This window comes from Neltuma alba, unplaced genomic scaffold (assembly GCF_004799145.2).
Source record: "Neltuma alba isolate B1F8T4 unplaced genomic scaffold, ASM479914v2 tig00012255_pilon, whole genome shotgun sequence".
Taxonomy (NCBI): domain Eukaryota; kingdom Viridiplantae; phylum Streptophyta; class Magnoliopsida; order Fabales; family Fabaceae; genus Neltuma; species Neltuma alba.
The window spans coordinates 320,884-340,839 of NW_021636781.1; the positions used below are offsets into that span (position 1 = coordinate 320,884).

At 29.5% G+C, this 19,956-nt stretch overlaps 1 protein-coding gene across 1 annotated transcript; it reads left to right on the top strand.

The window, feature by feature from the left end:
• Window positions 1-9,818: 9,818 nt before the first annotated feature.
• Window positions 9,819-11,225, top strand: LOC114725588 (bZIP transcription factor 44-like). The gene has a single exon (XM_028912116.1). The coding sequence runs from the start codon at window positions 10,519-10,521 to the stop codon at window positions 10,987-10,989; it is 471 nt and encodes a 156-aa protein (XP_028767949.1). The 5' UTR covers window positions 9,819-10,518; the 3' UTR covers window positions 10,990-11,225.
• Window positions 11,226-19,956: the final 8,731 nt, after the last annotated feature.

A 19,956-nucleotide genomic window follows, 5' to 3' on the forward strand; every position in this document is an offset into this window, starting at 1 on the left:
GACCCTCCCAGGCACGCTTGCTCCATTCTCATCCCTCCAGGAATCGAGCCCCAAAGACGATGGTTAAGGGACACAACTCCCTTACCAGCTGTGTCAGCGCGCGCTGGTTTATTCAATATTCTTTTATTATGTGAAACTTACCTCCCACGAAACCCGCCAGGCCACCACTTATGAATTTTACAAAAATGTTAGTATTATATTACTTTTGCTATTTTTATTAATTTTTGCAAATTTCATAATTATTATTTATAAGATTCACTAATAATATGTGAAATTTTAGCATTTCTTTGGTTTTTACCCGTGGTAATTATTAAGTTAGTCTTACTGCATGAATTATTTTTTTGATATAACTTTGCCTATTTTCAAGTTATTTCGACATTGACACTTAAGGTTAAAACCCTCATACTAGATGAATTATTTTATTAAATAATTTTTTCTCACTTTCTTTTCATAAGTAAATATATTTTTTTAGAAAAATAAGTAATATTTTTATCTATTTTTTATCAACAATATAATTTAATTATTTGTATCTTATAAAATGATTAGGAAAAATGGAGCGCAGGGACACGTGTCAACAGCTGCATCCACAGTTGCGTCCCATCTTCAGCGTGATTGCTTACCCCTTACCCGTACAATCGTATTATAGAGTTTCCTTCTTCCTTTTTGATAAAACCAAATTATAGGTATTTGAAAATTACTGATATTTCTTTTATTATTAAGCAATAAATATCACGCTTCTAATCCTTATGATAAAATATAATTAACTAATTTAAATAGATTAAAGATATCAATTAAATTAGTTAATATAATATATATTTTTTTAAAATATTTTAAGTATCTTTCTTAATTTTCTCCCTCTCCCTCTTATTTTATTATTATTAGAAAAATATTAATAGAGTTAATTTGAAAAAAAAATGATGAACATGTAAAATAACTTTTACATGTAAAATCAATATCATTTTTTTAATTAAAACTTATACTACCTTCTGTTTTAGTTATGAAATCTTGTTTATAGTTTACAAATAAAATTTTATAATTAGAAAAAGAAATAATATTAAATACGGGAAGAGTATTAATAGATGCCGACATTAAAGGAGCAGTTTAAGTAGTTGCAATTGCCCGTTGATGTCAGTGCAAATTAAAGAGCCCCCAAAGTTCTGATTCGAGTACCCATTTTATTTTTGAACAAACATAAAGAACTTTGACGTACTTCGCTGTGATATGCGGCTGTCCTTAAATTTTTTTTTTTCCATCACTTTTCTGCTTTACTTATGCCCAAATAAAAGAAGATATTGTCAAACAAATGCACTATGCACCAAAACCAAGGATCCGTTTGGTTTCCTATTTTTTAATATAGTTTTTATTTTAAAAAAGCATTTAAAAATATGTTTTTGGTTATATGTTCTTGGAAAAAAAAAGCTTAAAACTTGTTCTAAAAATCTTAGTAAGAAGGATTTGTTCCGATTGATTCATGGAATTAGAAAAATGACTGAGAACATTGATTTTTCAATTGATAATAATCATACTAATAAAAGAACCTCCATCTCGTCATTTTAGATGTATTTTTAAAATTAATAATTCAAACAAATTTTTCTAATTTTTTTTTGGTTATGCTTTAAACACATAGAAATAGAGAATAGAACCAAATATCCACGTAGATTTTGTTAAATAAATAAAAATTGTTTTTTAATAAGTTGACGGGTAGGAAGGGCATTTCACGTGAATGGGTTTTATTTCTTTTTGAGGAAGCAAAAGCTGGAGAGGGAAAAACATATACTCCGGTCCTTATTATAAGACCCAATTTGACTTTTTATTTGGTCCTAATTATAAGACCCAATCCATTTTTTCTATTATATTTATGCATTTTTTTCCAAGATAATCCTTCTAATAATGATAGTTTTAGCCAATATACTTAATTAGCAAGGATATTTTAGGAATAACAACACTTATTTATTATAAATAACCAACTTAACTTACTTCCTTAATATCCTCAAATAAGTCAATTGGGTCTTATAATTAGGACCGGAGGAGTATATATATTTATATAGTTATAAGCTTGCTTGCACAGGTGGCTGATTCCTTCCTTCTATAAAGACTCTCACCTTCCCACATGCTTCTGCTTCCTCCTTGCATTGTTGCATCCCTTTTGTCCCCATCAAGGCTTCATGCATTCACACATGATGCCCTCCAAAATGTATCATACGCTTAATATATGATATTCTTTTTGTTTTTAATATAATATTTATTTAACTAATTTGATCATATTAAAACAATTAAGTAAGTTAATTAATTGTAAGAAGTATGATATGTTTTTCCTAAAATATCATAATCATCTTCCTAATATCCTGACTCCCTCTCCGACTTGGTTATAATTGAGAGATTATTAATAGGGATGATTTAAAAAAATTAATAAATATGAAAAATATGTCTTGCATCTGGGGGTGTCGGGATTCTTACAGAAGTGCTTTTTAAAAGTATTTTTTCTCAAATCGAGACAAATTCTTCTATATATTTACTTTATATACTGTAAAATCACTTCTAAAATCATAATTTAGTTTCCATCCAAACACCTCCTTAATTTGGACCAAGATCAACCAGTAATTAGATCATATATTGAGGACTGAACCAGTACATAATTATCATTTAAACTATAATATACTTATGATATTAATTAATAGTATTACCAATTTTAGGAGGTTAATTTATTTGGCCTAAATAGTCAAGGACATGAACCATGTTGGTTTTATTAAATTTCCAATGCGACTGTGTTTATATAATATTGTTTCTGTTTTGATGCATTATGCTGTGCCTAGCTATTAGCTATTAGCTATTAGCTATTACTCCCTTCGTTCCTTATTATAAGAGACATTTGATGCTTATGGCATGTTCATATATATAAGAAACACTTAAAAGTTATCTCTATTTTTTTATATTGATTTCTTATTTTACCCCTATTTATTTTGTCTCCAACTCATACTCTCTCTCCCTCCCACTTCTCTTTTTTTTAATAATTTAATTGTTCTCTCCCATACTCTCTCTCCTTATTAATGGGGGCATTGTTGGAAAAAATATTATACTTTTTACACATTAATTGTCCTCAATTAATTTTAACTGTTTTTTTTATTAACGTAATTTAGTTATTTGTCTCTTATAATAAAGAACGGAGGGAGTAGTATTTAGTATAGGTGTGTGCGCGCCTAGATTTCTATTCATTGTCGAGTTTGATAAATATAATGATCGATTAATCATGGAGGAACCAGAAAAACAGTGTTAAAACGGCAGCCTTGAATCGATCTCGGAACATGCATTGTGGGCCATATTTAAGACCAGGAAATTTCGAGAGTGGTTAAGACATTTTTCATCTATGTAGAGGAATTATATCTAAATACTACCTCCGATACTTAATATAAGACACTATTTGATTTTTATTTTAGTTCTAAATATAAGACTCTAATCTATTTTGTCTCTCATATTTATACACTTTTTTCAAAGTAACCCTTCTAATAATGATAATTCTAGTCAATACATTTGATTAGTAAAGATATTTTAGGAAAAACAACACCTATTTAGAACAAATAACTAACTCAACTTACTTCTTTAATCTCCTCAAATTAGTCAACTGGTTTTTATAATTAGAGTCGGAAGTAGTATATAGGAGACTATTTTTGTTGTTAAAGTGAGTGTGTTTCCCATTATGTTTTTGTTCTTTTGCTTCATTCTTCAATTATCCCTTATCATTTCAACAAGTAATTAGTAAAGTAATGCCTCTGTTAAATTATATTTCTCCTTCTGATATACGCATACATTTACTATTCATCACCTTCCTCCAATCCAATCCATATAGCTAGCCATTGGTTCCTAAACATATATATATATATATATATATATCTCTATATGTAGAATTATATTGCATACCCCCCCAAAAAAACACACACACACAGATCACTTACTCTTTTTATCTTTACTTTATAAATACTCAACCTATCTCTACCTAATTCAGCTATTCTTTAATTCAAACCCCGCGTTCATTAAATACTCTTTTTTAAATAAAGTATAGAGATTAGGTGACAGAGCCAGGAGTTTAGTGATTTTATAATTTTACGCGTTTACTGGCCAATAGAGTAATTATTTTACAATATCACAAATTATGTATTGTAAATAGGTATTGTGTTTCCTAAAATATCCTTACTAATCAAGTGGATTAATTAGAACTATCATTATTACAAAGACTACATTGAAAATAAATAAATATGAGAGATGAAATGGATTGAGATTTTATATTTAGGACTAAAATAAAAGTGAAACGATTTCTTAAATGAAGAACCGGAAGTAATATGTGACTTACAAGATTTAGAGTATATATGAAAAACATATGATTAATATTGTACCAAATCCAAACGTATATTCATGTTCTTACAAAATCTTTGTCCCCAAATTAAAAAAGTCGCAAAATTATGTTCCATTGTATCACAATAAGTTTAGGTTGCCTTAAAAGATAAATGAGACTATGAATGCCTTCCACACGCTTTAATTTGTTTCTATGTCTTAGAAACGGACAATGACTCCAAAGGAACCAATGGGTGAGAAATGCCAATAGAATATTGACCTGAAACACCAAGTGATTAGTGATATTACATTAATTAACATGCCTTTAACTTTGTAATTATTATATGAAGTCTAAAAGTTAAACTTTAAAGAAGGGTTAAAGTTGTGGGGAAAATGCAATAATTGATCACAAAATCGAGACTATTATCGATAGCTATAATAATTACGGCAAAATCAACTTGATATATTAAAAACATAGTGCCCTTGCTTTGTAGCCATATATAGTACATAAATAGTAATAAAGCCCATTCATGCGTTAACATCAAGTCCTAAAAATTCAAAAAGAAAAAAGAAGATACGTCAAGAAAAGGAAAACGATGGAAAGAGGGAAAAGAAAAAGACTCCAACATTATATGGGTCATACACGCAATGAGAATTGAAAGTTCTAGTAAGATCAGCACCCGAAGAGCAGAAAGAAAACTATAAGTATTGTCAAGTATATATGCCAAATAAAAAAAAAACTGACATAATTATGTTTTCTGTATGACATTATTGTTTTTAATAATCTTTATTTTCCATGCAATTAGTATAATATCATTTAAATCCTTTGTAATTTTATTACTACGGGCAGCCTTATCTTTGAATAAAAATTAGCTCAACCACCTTTTGGTGTGATTTTGTTTTCGATAATTTTTAATTGATGATCATCAACAAATCAGAATCCATCGCCTCTGGATTAAATAAATAAGGCCTCTCCTACCTTAAAGAGTGCGTGTCTAACAATAAGCTCCCAACAAAAAAAAAAAAACTAAAAAGTCTCAATAATAACCTAAGCTTGACAAGTTCCACAATAAAAAAATACTTCTCCGATTCTTAATCTAAGATCCATTTAACTAATTTGATTAGATTAGGAAAGTTAGGTAAGTTAGTTAATTATAAGAAATGTGACACATTTTTTCTAAAACACCATAATCATTTTTCTTAATATCATATCTCTTTCTTCTACTTGATTATGGTTAATGGAGTATCCATAGGAGTAATTTAGAGAAAACTGATAAATATCATAAATGAATCTTATATTTAGGACCAAAATCAAGTTAATAATTGGGTCCTATATTAAGGATCGGAGGAGTATAACTTCTGAAACTTATTTTATAATTATTTTTGTATGTTTTATTGTACTTCTCTCATATTTTTAGTTGGACGAAGAAACTAGAACACCTTTTGCTTGAGTTCATCAATTTTCAAAAGCCAGGTGCCATTCTCATTAATTTTGAAAAAAAAAAAACTATGTGGTCCCAAAATCAATATATTCCTTCACTCCTAAATATAATAATCATTTTATAGTGTAAACTTTATTTAGAACTGGAGGAGTAATTATTAAAATTTTTATGATAAGTGGGCAATAAATTTCAGTACCGTGTCATTAAAATTTTTAGTAATTATATTCTTTCTTGATGTTTCACAATAATTTCTCCTTAATCTAGCAGTTGAGTCGGTACGCCAATATAAACTATTAAATCTAGGATTAAATTGCTATTTTATTTTAAAAATATTTTCAAATGAATTATAGGAATCTAAAAAATTGCATAATACTATAACAAAAATCTTATAAAATCGGTTGAATATTATATATTTTAATAATACATATTAAATTAGCCATTAGTGTGAGGTGATGAAACACAGGACACTTTAAGTTAACTGTTATTAATCTTGAAATTGATTTTTTTAAAGAAAATCAATTTTTTATCAAACAAATCAGCGTGCATTATTTTAAAATAGTTTATTAGGTAAAAGTCCAGCAAAGTTCTATATTGATGTATACTAATATTTTGACTGCAAGTGGGTTCCATTAACTTTAAATTTTTTTATTTTGGCCTCAGAAACCACGACGAGGGATATGCTGTTCTCACACTCAAACACCGGAATGGAATCTGCGAACGGAATCTTGTTGTCTACCCTTGAAAAGACAAAATGAGCCCTCCGGCCTTCTTCCACTGCAATTTCAAGAAATTCCGAAGGCCATAATTGTCAATGCAGACGCCCCACGATGAAGCAAAATGCGTTGGGGCCCGACTCTCGAAACTGAAATCTAATTGGTCGGCCGCACCTACCACCAAACTACGTCTCCCCATACTTTATATAACCTCCAGAAAGTGCGACTCGGGTCACGTTCCTGTTCAGCGAGCAGATCCACTTAGTGCGGCGGGCGTGATGCCCAGGCGCGCCACAGCTGAACCGTTCCAACCGTTCGTGGTTCACACGCTCTTATGCGCGCATGTGACTGACAACGACAACTTACAACTCAGAATAACTGCGCCACAAATGTGTCTCCAGACCATCTGTGGGATTTGCACGAGCGACTTTAGGAGCTTGACTTGGTGATCCAAGGGCGAAGGATGAGCGCGTGGATTTACTCCAGGTTTAATGGCGTGGTCTTTGTTGTCTGCTATTTGCAGTCTCTGTTGCTGAAACATTAGTAAAGGCCGTATTGCGGCACTGCTTGCTGCCTCTAGATTTATGTAGTGTGCCGTACAGTGTACACATGCTCCGCTATTATTCTTTTCTCACATTTTTCAAAAATGAACCTTTTAGATTTATTTCCAATATATAAATTCTGTCTATCTTTTCTTTAAAAAGAAAGTCTTTTCATAAATTAATTATTCAGTTATTCACTATACTAAGAGGGTGTCCGGCATTTGAAAAAAATATCTTTCATAAGTCAAAATAAACTTTTTTATATATTTATTTCATATAATATAAAATCATTTTTAAAATCGTGACTTGAATTCCATTTAAATATCTCCTAAATTTACTTTGCCTGTTGTAGGAGCTAAAAAACAAATTGATAGAGGTGATAATGCTATTAAACCTACAATTGTGAGCTTGTCGGGGGATGGAAGGTGGGTTACAATTCCATTTAAGATGGATTGCTTTTAAAAAAAAAAATTAAGCCGGACAAGTTACAAACTTGACAAAGGAAACTAAGCTAAATAACTTAAGATAGATTGACATGTTAATCGTTGAAACAGCTTGCATTCTGATATATTGGTATCTTGTCAATCCAAATCCGTTATAACTTGCAGGCTCAACTTATATTATTGGCTTTACAAATTTGATACATTTATAATTCCCAAATCTATATTTTAAACATCCATCAAAATGAACACAACATATTAAATTTTAACAAAACATGTAGAGAAGTTTTCAAGATGTATAAACAACGTGTGCTTTTTACAAAAAAGGGGAGGAGGAAACAGTTTTCAGTCTTGAAAATGAATAATAATTTTTTTCTAATTTCAATGAAAATTGTGAAAAAATTATTTTTATTCGTACTAATCCTAATTTTTTTATTTAACAAAACAAATTTTTAGTGCATCCATTAATTTTTTTTCCAATTTTAGAATTCATGAGAAATATTTTTATATTTTTTTTTTCCGGAGGGCGGAGAAAACGGGGAATCGAATTCCCCTATATTATAATCATTTGATTCTTGCGTCTATCATTATTTTGAATCTATACTCTGAGACAACAATGGTGGATTATCTAGTTGGAGGTTGATTGAATGTGTTTTTATTATTTAAATAGCAATGATTGATTGATTTAGCTTGACGTCGGTGTTCGTTTTGAAAACAAATGAAACCACGACCATTGATTTTGTTTTTTTTTTCTTTTTAAAATCAGTACTATAAAAATTCAAAGAATAAAAGTTGAATTATTAGCAACTCATAAAACCGTGTGCTTATTCCCATTTTTTTTTAATTCTTACATTGATATTTGATAGTTAATTTTATTATTAATGTCCTGCTAGGTTGAAAAGGCAAAGCAAGTAGTAATTTGGATTCTATTCATCTATTGTGTTTGTTTTTGGACTTGTGGATAAGATAAGCAACACAGGAGTGGCAGTTCTATGAATTTTATCTATTTGCATTTTATGATAAAAGAAATCATTGGAATTGGAATAATAGTAAGACACTTGCAGATAAATTCTATCTATAAGTAATTTATTTTTTTTAAAAAAATATTTATATACATTTAAATAATTATAAATATAAAAGATAATGTGTGGGTGTGATATGCATATTGACAAAAATCCAATTGTGATAAGCAGATGTCCCGTGAGATTGTGATGATGATATTGGTTCTATTTTTGGAAGTATTTTTTATTTTTTAATTATGAATATTGATTATGTGTTTCATAATATTGTTGGTTCCCAGCTGTATCCCGAACACCTGTGTACCCATCTCTTTCCGTTTTTTCCAAAAAATAAAATTCATATTTAATAAATAAATATATCATTTAATTTTACAATGGTAAAAATAGAGAATATCATACACTCTTTTTTTATAGAATATTTTTTTCTTTTTTTAAAGGCATATACTTATCTATAAATATTATGAAGGCTTTTGGATTAACAATTACGTTCTAAATAATCAGTTTTTAAAATTTAATTTCTTATATCTAATTTTTCTGACTGTATTTCATAATTTTAGAATATATGCATGAGTATATTGAGTCTTAAAAAGTATTTTTAAAGTAATATATATTTATAAAAATCAACCAAAATATTATATTCATGATTAAAGATAATATTTTTTTTAAAAGTACTCATTTGGCGCTATTTAGAAGCCACTTCCAACATGTGTTATACAAATAAAGAAAAATCTTAAACTCCATTAACTCTCATTTAAACTCTAACAACTTTTCAATTTTATCCTTATTTAATATATATTATATTTCATGTAAACAAAATCTATACAATAATAAATAAAAGGCGAAATTGTACATCCATACACAATTTTTTTACCCTATAAATATGATTAAAAAATATATTTTTTCTCTATCCTATTTGATCAAAGGAGTATATGACATAGCTTTTTTTTTTTTTTATCGGAATTAAATATACGTACCTTTTTACCTCGGTTATTGTCATGGCGATATATGTGTAGGTTACAAGACGTATACCTAATATATACAGAGATGCCATTCCTATATCATCTATTTGAAAGAAAGAGGAATTAGATTTTTTTTTTTCCTCACACCATTCACAAATATAATGTTTTTGTCGTGCATTTCCGCAGTTGAAAGTAATATTATCTTCTTCATGAAATGAAAAAAATAGAATCCCCACATTAAAACATTAAAAAAAAAACTTTTTCTTGGCTTTCTTTCTGGTTTAGAATTTCAGAAAGAATTTAGAATTAATATTTTTTTTCCGCCCATCAAGTTGTTGGCCTTTTCAGGTCTATAAGTTCCCCACTCATAATCACTTCGAATCCTCCTCTCTCTCATTTCTCTCCTTCTTCCCTCATAATTTCTTCACAGCCTGTAAGATTTTTTCTTACACTCTGCGCGAGCTCAGTTTTGAGCCCAAGCTTTTGTTCTGAGCGCAGATCTCGAGGTCCTCATCGGAGTCCCCAAATTGAAGCCAAGTCTTTGGCCCTTTTTGGATTGAACATCCTTAAGGACCATAACCCCCATACCAAATCTCCAGATTCTTCATTCTCGATACCAAAGTTCGAAGCTTTCCCCATGTCAGAGTGAAGGGTTGGATTCTGTTTGGGACAGAAAGTCGCGATTTTCCTCCCCCCCCTCATCAAGTGTGGTAGATTTTGAGGTTTTTGTAAATGCCCGATTTCGTGGTGTTGATGTTTGAGATTCATGAATCCAATTATCAGTGAAATCTTCCTTTCTGGGTGTATGGTCAATTCTACTGTCAGGCGCAGGACCCATTTAGTTCAATCTTTCTCCGTTGCCTTCCTCTACTGGCTGTACTACGTCTCATGATTTCAAAGTTTTGCCCGCTTGTTTTCTAATTACTATCTCTAATCGCTATATTCTACAATAATCCTTTTACTTTGTGCAGTGTTTTCGGGGTTTCTTTCTGTTTAGGTTCTGGGTCCTGCGAGTGTCTGTTTTTGTGTTTTCGTTTCTACGTTTTTGGGGTCTGTGTAATCTCGTATCGATCTCTCATGGCTTCCTCAAGCGGAACATCTTCAGGTTCAGGTTCGTCACCTCTGGCCCAAAACTCTGGTTCCGAGGAGGATTTGCAGGTTCTGATGGATCAGAGGAAGAGGAAGAGGATGATATCGAATCGCGAGTCAGCAAGGCGATCTCGGATGAGAAAGCAGAAGCATCTGGACGATCTGGTGGCTCAAGTGGCTCAGCTCAGAAAGGAGAATCAGCAAATTCTCACAAGCGTTACTCTCACCACAGAGCAGTACTTAAGAGTTGAATCTGACAACTCTGTTCTTCGAGCTCAAGCCAGTGAGCTGAGCCACAGGCTGGAATCTCTGAACGAAATAATCGATTCCTTGAATGCCTCCAACAATGGAGCTTTTGCAAACACCTTCAACATGGAGCCCAACAATGGCTTCTTCAATCCAATGAACATGGGATATCTGAACCATCCGATAATGGCTTCTGCAGATTTGTGGCCGTAATGGAAAGATAATAAATAATTTGCCATGTACTGAGAAAGAAATCAAACCGGTTGGGGCTTTCAGAAACTTGTATCAGAGTCAAAAGAGGGGATCTGGTTGAATTCCAGGTTTCCTTTGGGATTTGAGAGTCAGTTGAGAGATTAAAATCGCTACCAGATAGATAGTGATAAGGAATAATGGAAGGTTGTAACGTTGTATCTTACTTTAAGGTTGTTGAATGGTGGTTCTGTTCTGCATATGGGGTATTATGATTCAAGCTTAGTGTGTTATCATTGCTGTTGTTATTGTCGTCTGTTGCTTAATTCCTCTGTCACTCTCTCTAGCCCTTTTTTTTTTTGTGCGCTTTTTATTGATTGTTCTTTTTAATTAATGCACAGTATTTGGTGGTTTCAGGTCTTTTCTTCTTTGTTTGACAAACACAAGTACTGGTTTGTGTGGTACACAACACTCAATCACAGTTCGATTCATTATAATGCCGGGCACTTTCTGTACTGTTGAAATCCTCTTTCTATGTGTCTGCCTACCAGTTTTGCTTTTTAATTTTTCTGATGATTTGGAGATTTTTAGTTTGATTCGATGAATATAAACACAAAAGTCAATGAGAGATTTGATAAATAGGAGTCTCTCTGCGCATCACCATCAATATTGCAAAGCAAGTGGCAAGCACAGTAATTTTTCGACTTTATTCTCCCTCTCAGCCCATAAAAAAAAAAAATCCTTCTAATTAATTTTCATAGTGCGTTTAGTGTTAAGTATTAACTACATATATTCTCAAGAGATTTAGTGGGGAGAGGGGCATTTCGAGAGTCTTGTGCATTATGAATGGTAGAAAAATGAATATTAGGAAAAGTCTGAATTTTTTTTATACAAAGCAAAAGTCACTTTTTGCTGTATCAAATAATCAAAGTGTCCATAAGTTATTAGCTCAACTTTATTTTTAAAAAAATTGACAAAATTTTTGAGATTATTATGATTATTATTATTGGACAAAATTCATGTTAGTGACAAGAGCAAACAATTGACAAAAGACGGAGAGTGTTAGGTGGAGAAATGGGAAGAGGGCGTAATAGTAATGAAGTTGCTTCGAAAGTGGTTAAGATTCCCGAAGGGACCGTGTAGGATTTGTGATTTGGACTGTTTAGGAAGCAGTGAAAAGTCTAAAAAGGACAAGCTCTAAACTTTAGGCTTTAGGTCGCGCTTGGTAAACTCAAAAGTATTTCTTCAATTGATTCCACTGCAGGGTTCGTCTTTGGAAGGTAAACAATAAGAAGAAATTATAATGAGGTCAAAAAAAAAAAAAAACTAGTCCCAGCAGCTATTATCTTCTACTTTAAAACTTTTCATTACATATTATTTAGATTGTTATTAAAAAATTTTAGTAATTATTTTTTTCTTAAAATCTTATTATAATTCTTCCAAACAATGAACCTTTCTGTTTGGATAGGGAGGTATCCCCTTCACCTTGAAAAATGCAAAAGAAAGAAAAATATAATTTGCCGAAGAATAATTTTTTGATATCAAGTTTAAGTCATATTTATTAACAATATTTCGATAACTTCCACATCTTTCATTCTCGTTCTTTCTGTATTTTCACCCTATCAGATATCTAAATAAAAAAAAAAATCTCATTTCCTAGCTTACCTCTGACAAGCGTTATACAATTTACTTTACAAAAATTCATTTTATTCTCATTATATGCTAATTTGATTATTCAATAAAAAACCTTTTAATTTTCTCATTTGAATTTTTTAGAAATTAAATTAAAACAGTGATTTAAGAAGTATTAATGATGATTTATTAATGATGATTATACTCATTGACACACTTTTATTTTTCACTTAAACAAAAAGAGAGTATAATTCATTCAAAGTAGGAGGTGGTTTTGTAATTTGAATATGTACTGAGGGACAGTACTGTAATCTAATTAATGTTTTTTAATATTATTTGCATTAATTGTTTATGGAGATTGGCATTAAGCATGTGGTTCAGTCACATGGAACTTGGGAAAATGACTTCTTTTTTCAAATGATATCAATTTATTGAAACAAACATTGAATCGAATGTTGTATATGTATTACCATCGCCCTCTCAACGAAAAGTCATAAATTCTTTTTTTTTTTGGACATAAAAGGTTAGAAATTCAATCCTTATTTTAAATGAAAATAAAATCAAATTAGAAGAGTTATTTCTAGTCAGATTTGTTTAGGGGCGCAGCCAAGATTTGCCATGAAAAAGTAGAGATTAAAAACGATATACAGTATAAAATTTATCTAAATTTTAAAAGGTATAAAAAGCTTGATACCTATATAATAATAAGAAAGGGGTTGAAAACCTCTATCTTTGATATTGAGTCTTATAATATTTGAATTACAGGCCAGATTTGAACTCCTTTGCTATAAATACGAAAGTGAAATTTCTGCAGTATAGAGAATTAGAGTGATAGTAAACAAAATGACAACTTATTAAAGCGCTCCAACTAATGTGAATATAACTGTATCAAATGCTATCCTAATTATAAAATTTTGTTTATAATCTATAAATAAGATTTTATAATTATAACTAGAGATAGTACTCTTCCGATCCTTAATATAAGACCCATTTAACTAATTTGATTACATTAAGGAAGTTAGGTAAGTTAGTTAATTATAAGAAATGTGACACATTTTTCCTAAAATACCATAATTATCTTTCTTAATACCCTTCTCCCTCTTCTACTTAATTATGGTTGAAGGAGTATCCATGGGGGTAATTTAGAAAAAATTGATAAATATGATAAATGGGTTTTATATTTAAGACCAAAATCAACTCAAGAATTGGGTCCTATATTAAAGACCGGAGGAGTATTATTTAAAACTTGAGAAGATGTTATTTTTTGCCAAGTACTCCCTCCGTCCCTGATTGTAAGATTCTCTTTTTTGAATAGATTTGTCCCTTTTTATAAGGTCCTCTTTGAGTTTGTCTAGACATCTAATGTATCGTTACCTGTTTTACCCCTAATAAATTTCATATATTACATTCTCTCTCTATTTATCTCATTATTACTCTCTTACGTTTATTAGGGGTATATTTGAAAAAAAAAACTTACATTTGTTATATATTAATTGCTTTAACTAATTTTAACTGTTTTCTTAAAAAACATAATTTGATCAAAAGATTCTTATAATTAGAGACGGAGTAGTACATATATTTACTTATTATTAGAGGCAATCATGTTTCAAGCATCATAGGATATTAAATGTGGTATTTATTTTAGGGCCTGTTTGGGTGTTCCAAAACCGTAGTTTCAGAAGCACTTTTCCGTAAAACGAGGTAACCTCCTCCACATATTTACTTTATAATCCGTAAAAGCACTTCTGAAACCATGGTTTGGTTTCTATCCAAACACTTCTTTAGTAAGGATTTAAACCTAACTGTCACATTGTGACTTGTGAAGGACAGGCTCATAATAAGTAAATAAATTATTTTAGTGAGGTAGTGGAAGGTGGCAAGAAAGCATTATATGATTCCAAACATAAGCATTAGGGTAATAAAATAGCTAGAAAGAGGGACAATAGTTTTCTCGAGATACCATACCTTTCGTACTTCCCCCTCTCTTCTTAGTAAACGAAGCAAAAACACAATAATTTTTTAATTGATTGATGCTTGTACAGTCATTTTTTAAAATTCCGATTACCGGAAAAATTTATTGCTTTCGGGTGAAATTTATATAAATTCTGATATTAAAAAATAAATTTAATTAAATTTAAAAGAGATAAACATATAATTTAATTTAAGTTTTAGATATATTTGTATGAATTAAACAAATAAAAATCATGGAAATATAAATCTTATTAGAGGCACGAGGGCTGTCAATGTTTTGTTATGTTATTACGAGGAAGTCACGATACAAATATATTTAAAAATATGGTTCCGTGGGCACCTACGTAACAATTAATATGAGGGTAGACCGTAGACAATTAATTATTTATCAGCATTAATTAAACATGGATATATTTTTATGTCAAAACTCTCTCCAGTTCACACCACAATAGCCTTCTAATTGATTTTAAATTAAACCAGAAATTTGCCTTTTGGCCGATTTTGCACGTCTAATGATTGCTGACATATATTTGCAAGTTTGTCCCCTCACATCCTTTTTAATTAGTTGCCGCAAAAGAATAATTGTCATTCTAGTCCTTAACAAAAAAATAATATCAGTATCAACTTTTTTTTTTTGTGTGACCGAGATATTGCTATCAAATTAAACTGATCCATAATATAAAAGCCAAATAATTAATTTATGATTTGGCCAAAAAGATAATTAATTTATGAATATAAAAAAATTAGTTAAATCAATTATTTATAAAAATAGATATTATTTTTCTTTTAAATATCTTTGTCAATCATGTGTGTTGAAGCAATTTTTACAATCATCATAGAGATTATTCAAAGACAAAATAGATAAATATGAGAGGTAAAATAAATTAGAATCTTATATTTCAAACCAAATTAAAATTTAGTTAACCATTCTGTTTAGAACTGATCAATTATTTTAGCTTCCAGTTAATGTATCACTGGAACCTCCTACTGAGAGCAATATGATGGCTTAACTTTCTCAGAAAATTACACTAGCCCTTTTCTTTTTCTTTTTTTCAATTGAAGGGTCTATCGAGACAATTAATTATTTGAGTCTTTTGATTAATTAATTATAGATCTCAGTAGAAGCCTACATGTAATCATTAAAATGAAAATGCACTTCGAATCTGCTGTTCCTTATATTGTTGTCTTGGATTATCCAATGCTTGGCAGCTAGCTGGTGAGAAGCAATTAAAATAGAATGCGAGAAGGACAGACATTAATTGGGAAACAAATGAGAATGGCGTTAAGTGGTGCATGTGGAGAAGCAATAATCTAGGTTACTGTCGGATTTACTTGGAGATCAGTTGTGTTGCTTTATCCGTCTAATTGATTAGGATGTGTATAATCCTCCAAAAAAAAAAAACACTAAAATACCCTAAAAAAGTTAAAAGATAAATTAAAGTATGTGAATTTCAAAATCTCAAATCAGAACCTCTGTGTTGTTTTGAAATTTTAAAATATTGTGAGATGACAAAACTGTCATTATTCTCGATGACTATTTTCATATAACTATCGAGTGTTATAGTTTAACTATTGACTACTTTTGTTTTTCAAGTTTTGGTGACAATTTTTATATAGCTATTAACTATATAAGAATAGTAAATAAGTAAACAAAAAATAGTTATTAGATCTTCAACAATATTTAATGTATTTTTTAAACTTTTGAAATAAAAGTGGTTAATAGCGAAACTAGATGGTCTATAACTAAACAAAAATAGTTACCAAAATTTTAAAAATAAAAATAGTCAAGTGCAATATTAGAGTAGTTAGTAGCTAAACAAGAGTAGTCATTGGAGTTTTAAAAACGAAGGTAGTCAATAGTTAAAAAAATAATCAATATATAAGAAAGAATAGTCACCAGAGCTCTAACGGCCGATCACTAGAGTTTCAGCTGCTGGCCATCGACAAGGTTGCCGGCGCTGAAACTCCGGCAGCTAGAAGTGCTCAGATGGCAATATTTAAAAAAAAAAACATAATAAAAGGTGTTTGTGTAATACAATATTTGAAAAATTTAAAATGGTACAAGAAATCTAAATTAGAATTTCAAAGTTCACCCGTACTAATTTACCTTTTAATAATTTATAGGGTATTTTATTGTTTTGCTTTCAAAAATAAATTAGCTATTTGTGACTAGTATTACGTAGAAAATTTATAACATTTTTTTTTTTGAAGATAATCCTGCCAATTCGTCATCAAATTTTAGTTTGCAGAGGCAATGATGCCCCAATAGATAGAGGTGCAATAAAAAAAATAATATGGGAGATAAAAAGGTTAAATCTTGTATTTATTAGTAATAAACTAAAATATACTAGTTTCATATGAGAAGTTGAGAACATAGTTATATGAGTTCAAATTTTCGTTGTCAATATCAAAATCTCATTAATTAGTAAATGATTTGATATGTGAGGACCTATCTTATGTCTAACAAGTTAATCAAGCACCGTTCAACCAAACTTTTTATCATAAAAATGGCACCTGTCTTTATTTACTGTCCTCCTACAAGAAACACAGAGTAGGGGTAAATCAAAATTTATGTACTACTTAATTTTTTTTTCTTTCAGTTTTATCCTCCATTCAATATCATCCTATTTAAAAAAAATACTTAGTTCAAGTTTCTTATGCTACACCCTTTTCTTAATATAAAAACTAGTTGACTAATCTGAATATATTAAGAAAATTAGTTACGTTAGTTATTTGTAATAAATATGTATTGTCTTTCTTAAAATATCCTTACTAATTAAGTGTATTGGCTTAAATTACTATTATTATAAGTACTATTTTAAAAAAAATGGATAAATACGAGAGACAAAGTGGATTGGCATCTTATATTTAAAACTAAAATAAAAGTCAAATAAACTCTTATCTTAAGGATCAGAGATAGTATTATTAGGTCAAATTCTCCAATCACATATAGCCAAGTGTTATATCTTTTTTTATGTGAATTTATAATTAAATAATAATATTTTAGAAATAGAACACATTACTATGTTGATCAGAAAACTTGACATAATAAACATAAAAAACTTAACGTAAATATGGTCCTATTTTAAATATTAACCTCCTCCATTCAGTGCTATCTATTTGACAAGAATATTATTAAAAACAAATAATAATTACATCTTAAAATTTGAAATATGGCATGTATTTAAGTTGAAAATAGAATATTAGAATTCCAATCAAGACATTAATTAAGTAGCAATATTTTTCTTGGTTACATAAGTAGTACTCCTCCGGTCATAAATATAAAACTTTTATAAGAATTTTATATTTAGAATCGGAGGAGTGCTATTTTTTTGTTTTTTACACCTTGGTTGTTAATGACAACTCTAAACCTTATTAATAAATATTTGATGTTAAATCTTAATCACAAGTAAAACAGCTAGCCCCCATTAATGCGAAAAGAAACATGGTACAGTCAATTCCAATTATTTCCAATAAAGTGTAGATTAGTTTAAATGGAAATGACGTGATGGATAATTTTGTTCCAATAATGTGGAAATCTCTGGGTAGTTGATTTATTACAGTACTATAATGCCATAATCTCTCTACAAAGTTGCAAAGTAAGAAGCTCGTGTTAGAACAAAGGGACCCACCAAAGATACTGATTGATTGATAAATATTCACTAAATTGGCACAATATTACTGGATATCAAATGGAGGGTTGCCACCAAATTATAAGGGAATCATTTTTTTTTGCCACAAAAAAGTTTCCAAAAAGCAGATATTAGATTTGGAATTATTGTTTGAACCATCTACATTCTCAAATTTTTTTTTCCACACTCAAATTCAACTTCAGCCATCACTTCTGATTCTGCAATTTCTCTTTATTTAAATTATATTCTCTTTAATATCAATTTGGTCACTTTCATACAGAATTTACCTTTATTCCTATTCTTTTTTCCACTCTAAAATCAATAAGCTCATATTCCTTCTTGCTAATGGCCACTATTTAAATAAAGAGAGGTAATTAATATATATTTATATATAAAGAATAAAAATAGTGTCCAGAAACACGGCATCTGAAATGATGCTTGAAGGGACAGAGATGGAGGAAAAAAGATGGCCCTTGATCTTATTTTGTCTGTTTGTTTAGTTTCTGTTGAATAGTTTAATAGTTGTCTTCTAGAAAAGATAGACGTAGAATGTAACTGTTGGATACAAATTATTGGTACTGATTATTTGTTTTCCTTAGAAAAGGATTGCAGCCAATGGGTTATCTCCATGTATAATGTACATCTCCATCATGTTTTTGATATATTACTTCTGATTCTAATTAGTACTTAGACAATAATTCTTAGAAAATTTTGAAAATTGAATTTGTAAGGTTTTCGGTAAAATTTAGACAATAATTGATATATTTATTTTTTAATAAAAATTTCTTTTAAAAATATATTGTTTTTAACTAATTGAGAGAAGGTGTGTGAGAGAGAAGATTATTTAAAGAATAATATTTATAGGAAGATGGGGCGGCTTTAAATTTTTATCAACAAGAGAAGATAATTTAAGATATCAATTAATTTTGTTGATCTGTGAAAAGAAGGTAAAATTTGTATTTAAAAAGAGAGAGAGAGAGAAGAGATGGTGGAAATTTAATAAGTTGAGACTTCTTGTTTACCATTTGTGATATTTTACTTTATTATAGAAGTTATCTCCAAGTTCCGTTTCAAGATATAATATTTTGTTTTGAATAAACTACATATACCTGCCCTAGATTTTACTGCAACTAGACAAACAATCCTTTCTTTTTAAAAATCAATATAAAATTATCTTGAATATGGTTAAATTCATAATGATCTCCTCCTTGTTTTTACTTTTTAGAACGTATATTATTTTTTTAAAAAATAAATTATATAAATCTCTGTTTTTTTTTTAAAATATTCCCTAAACATGGAAAGGATGTGAAAATTTAAAACAATATTTAGATAAAATTATAAGATCTTTTAAGCTGAAATTGCGTAAATATTGAAAAATTAATAAATTATGTAATAGATTGTAAAAAATAAAAAATGCATATATAATTTCAATAAATTTTTAATGATTGATTGAGTGGTCTGTTTAAGTTAAAAAACTTGTAAAATAAGTTATACTATTTATGACCTATATGTAATGCGATTTGTTATAAATTTTATATTTTATACTGATACATTGTTTTTTCTTGCCAGAAAATTGATACATTGTTATTAGTGTGGTTAATATATAATATGGCAAATATTGTGGACCTGAGAATAATTATTTTACTTAAGAAACAAGAAAGAAGAAAGGGCAAGGGGCCAAGAAAAAAAAAAAGGCTAAGTATGGTACATATACCTAAAAAAATTATGAATTAGGGCTAACATGTGAAAAGGAGGG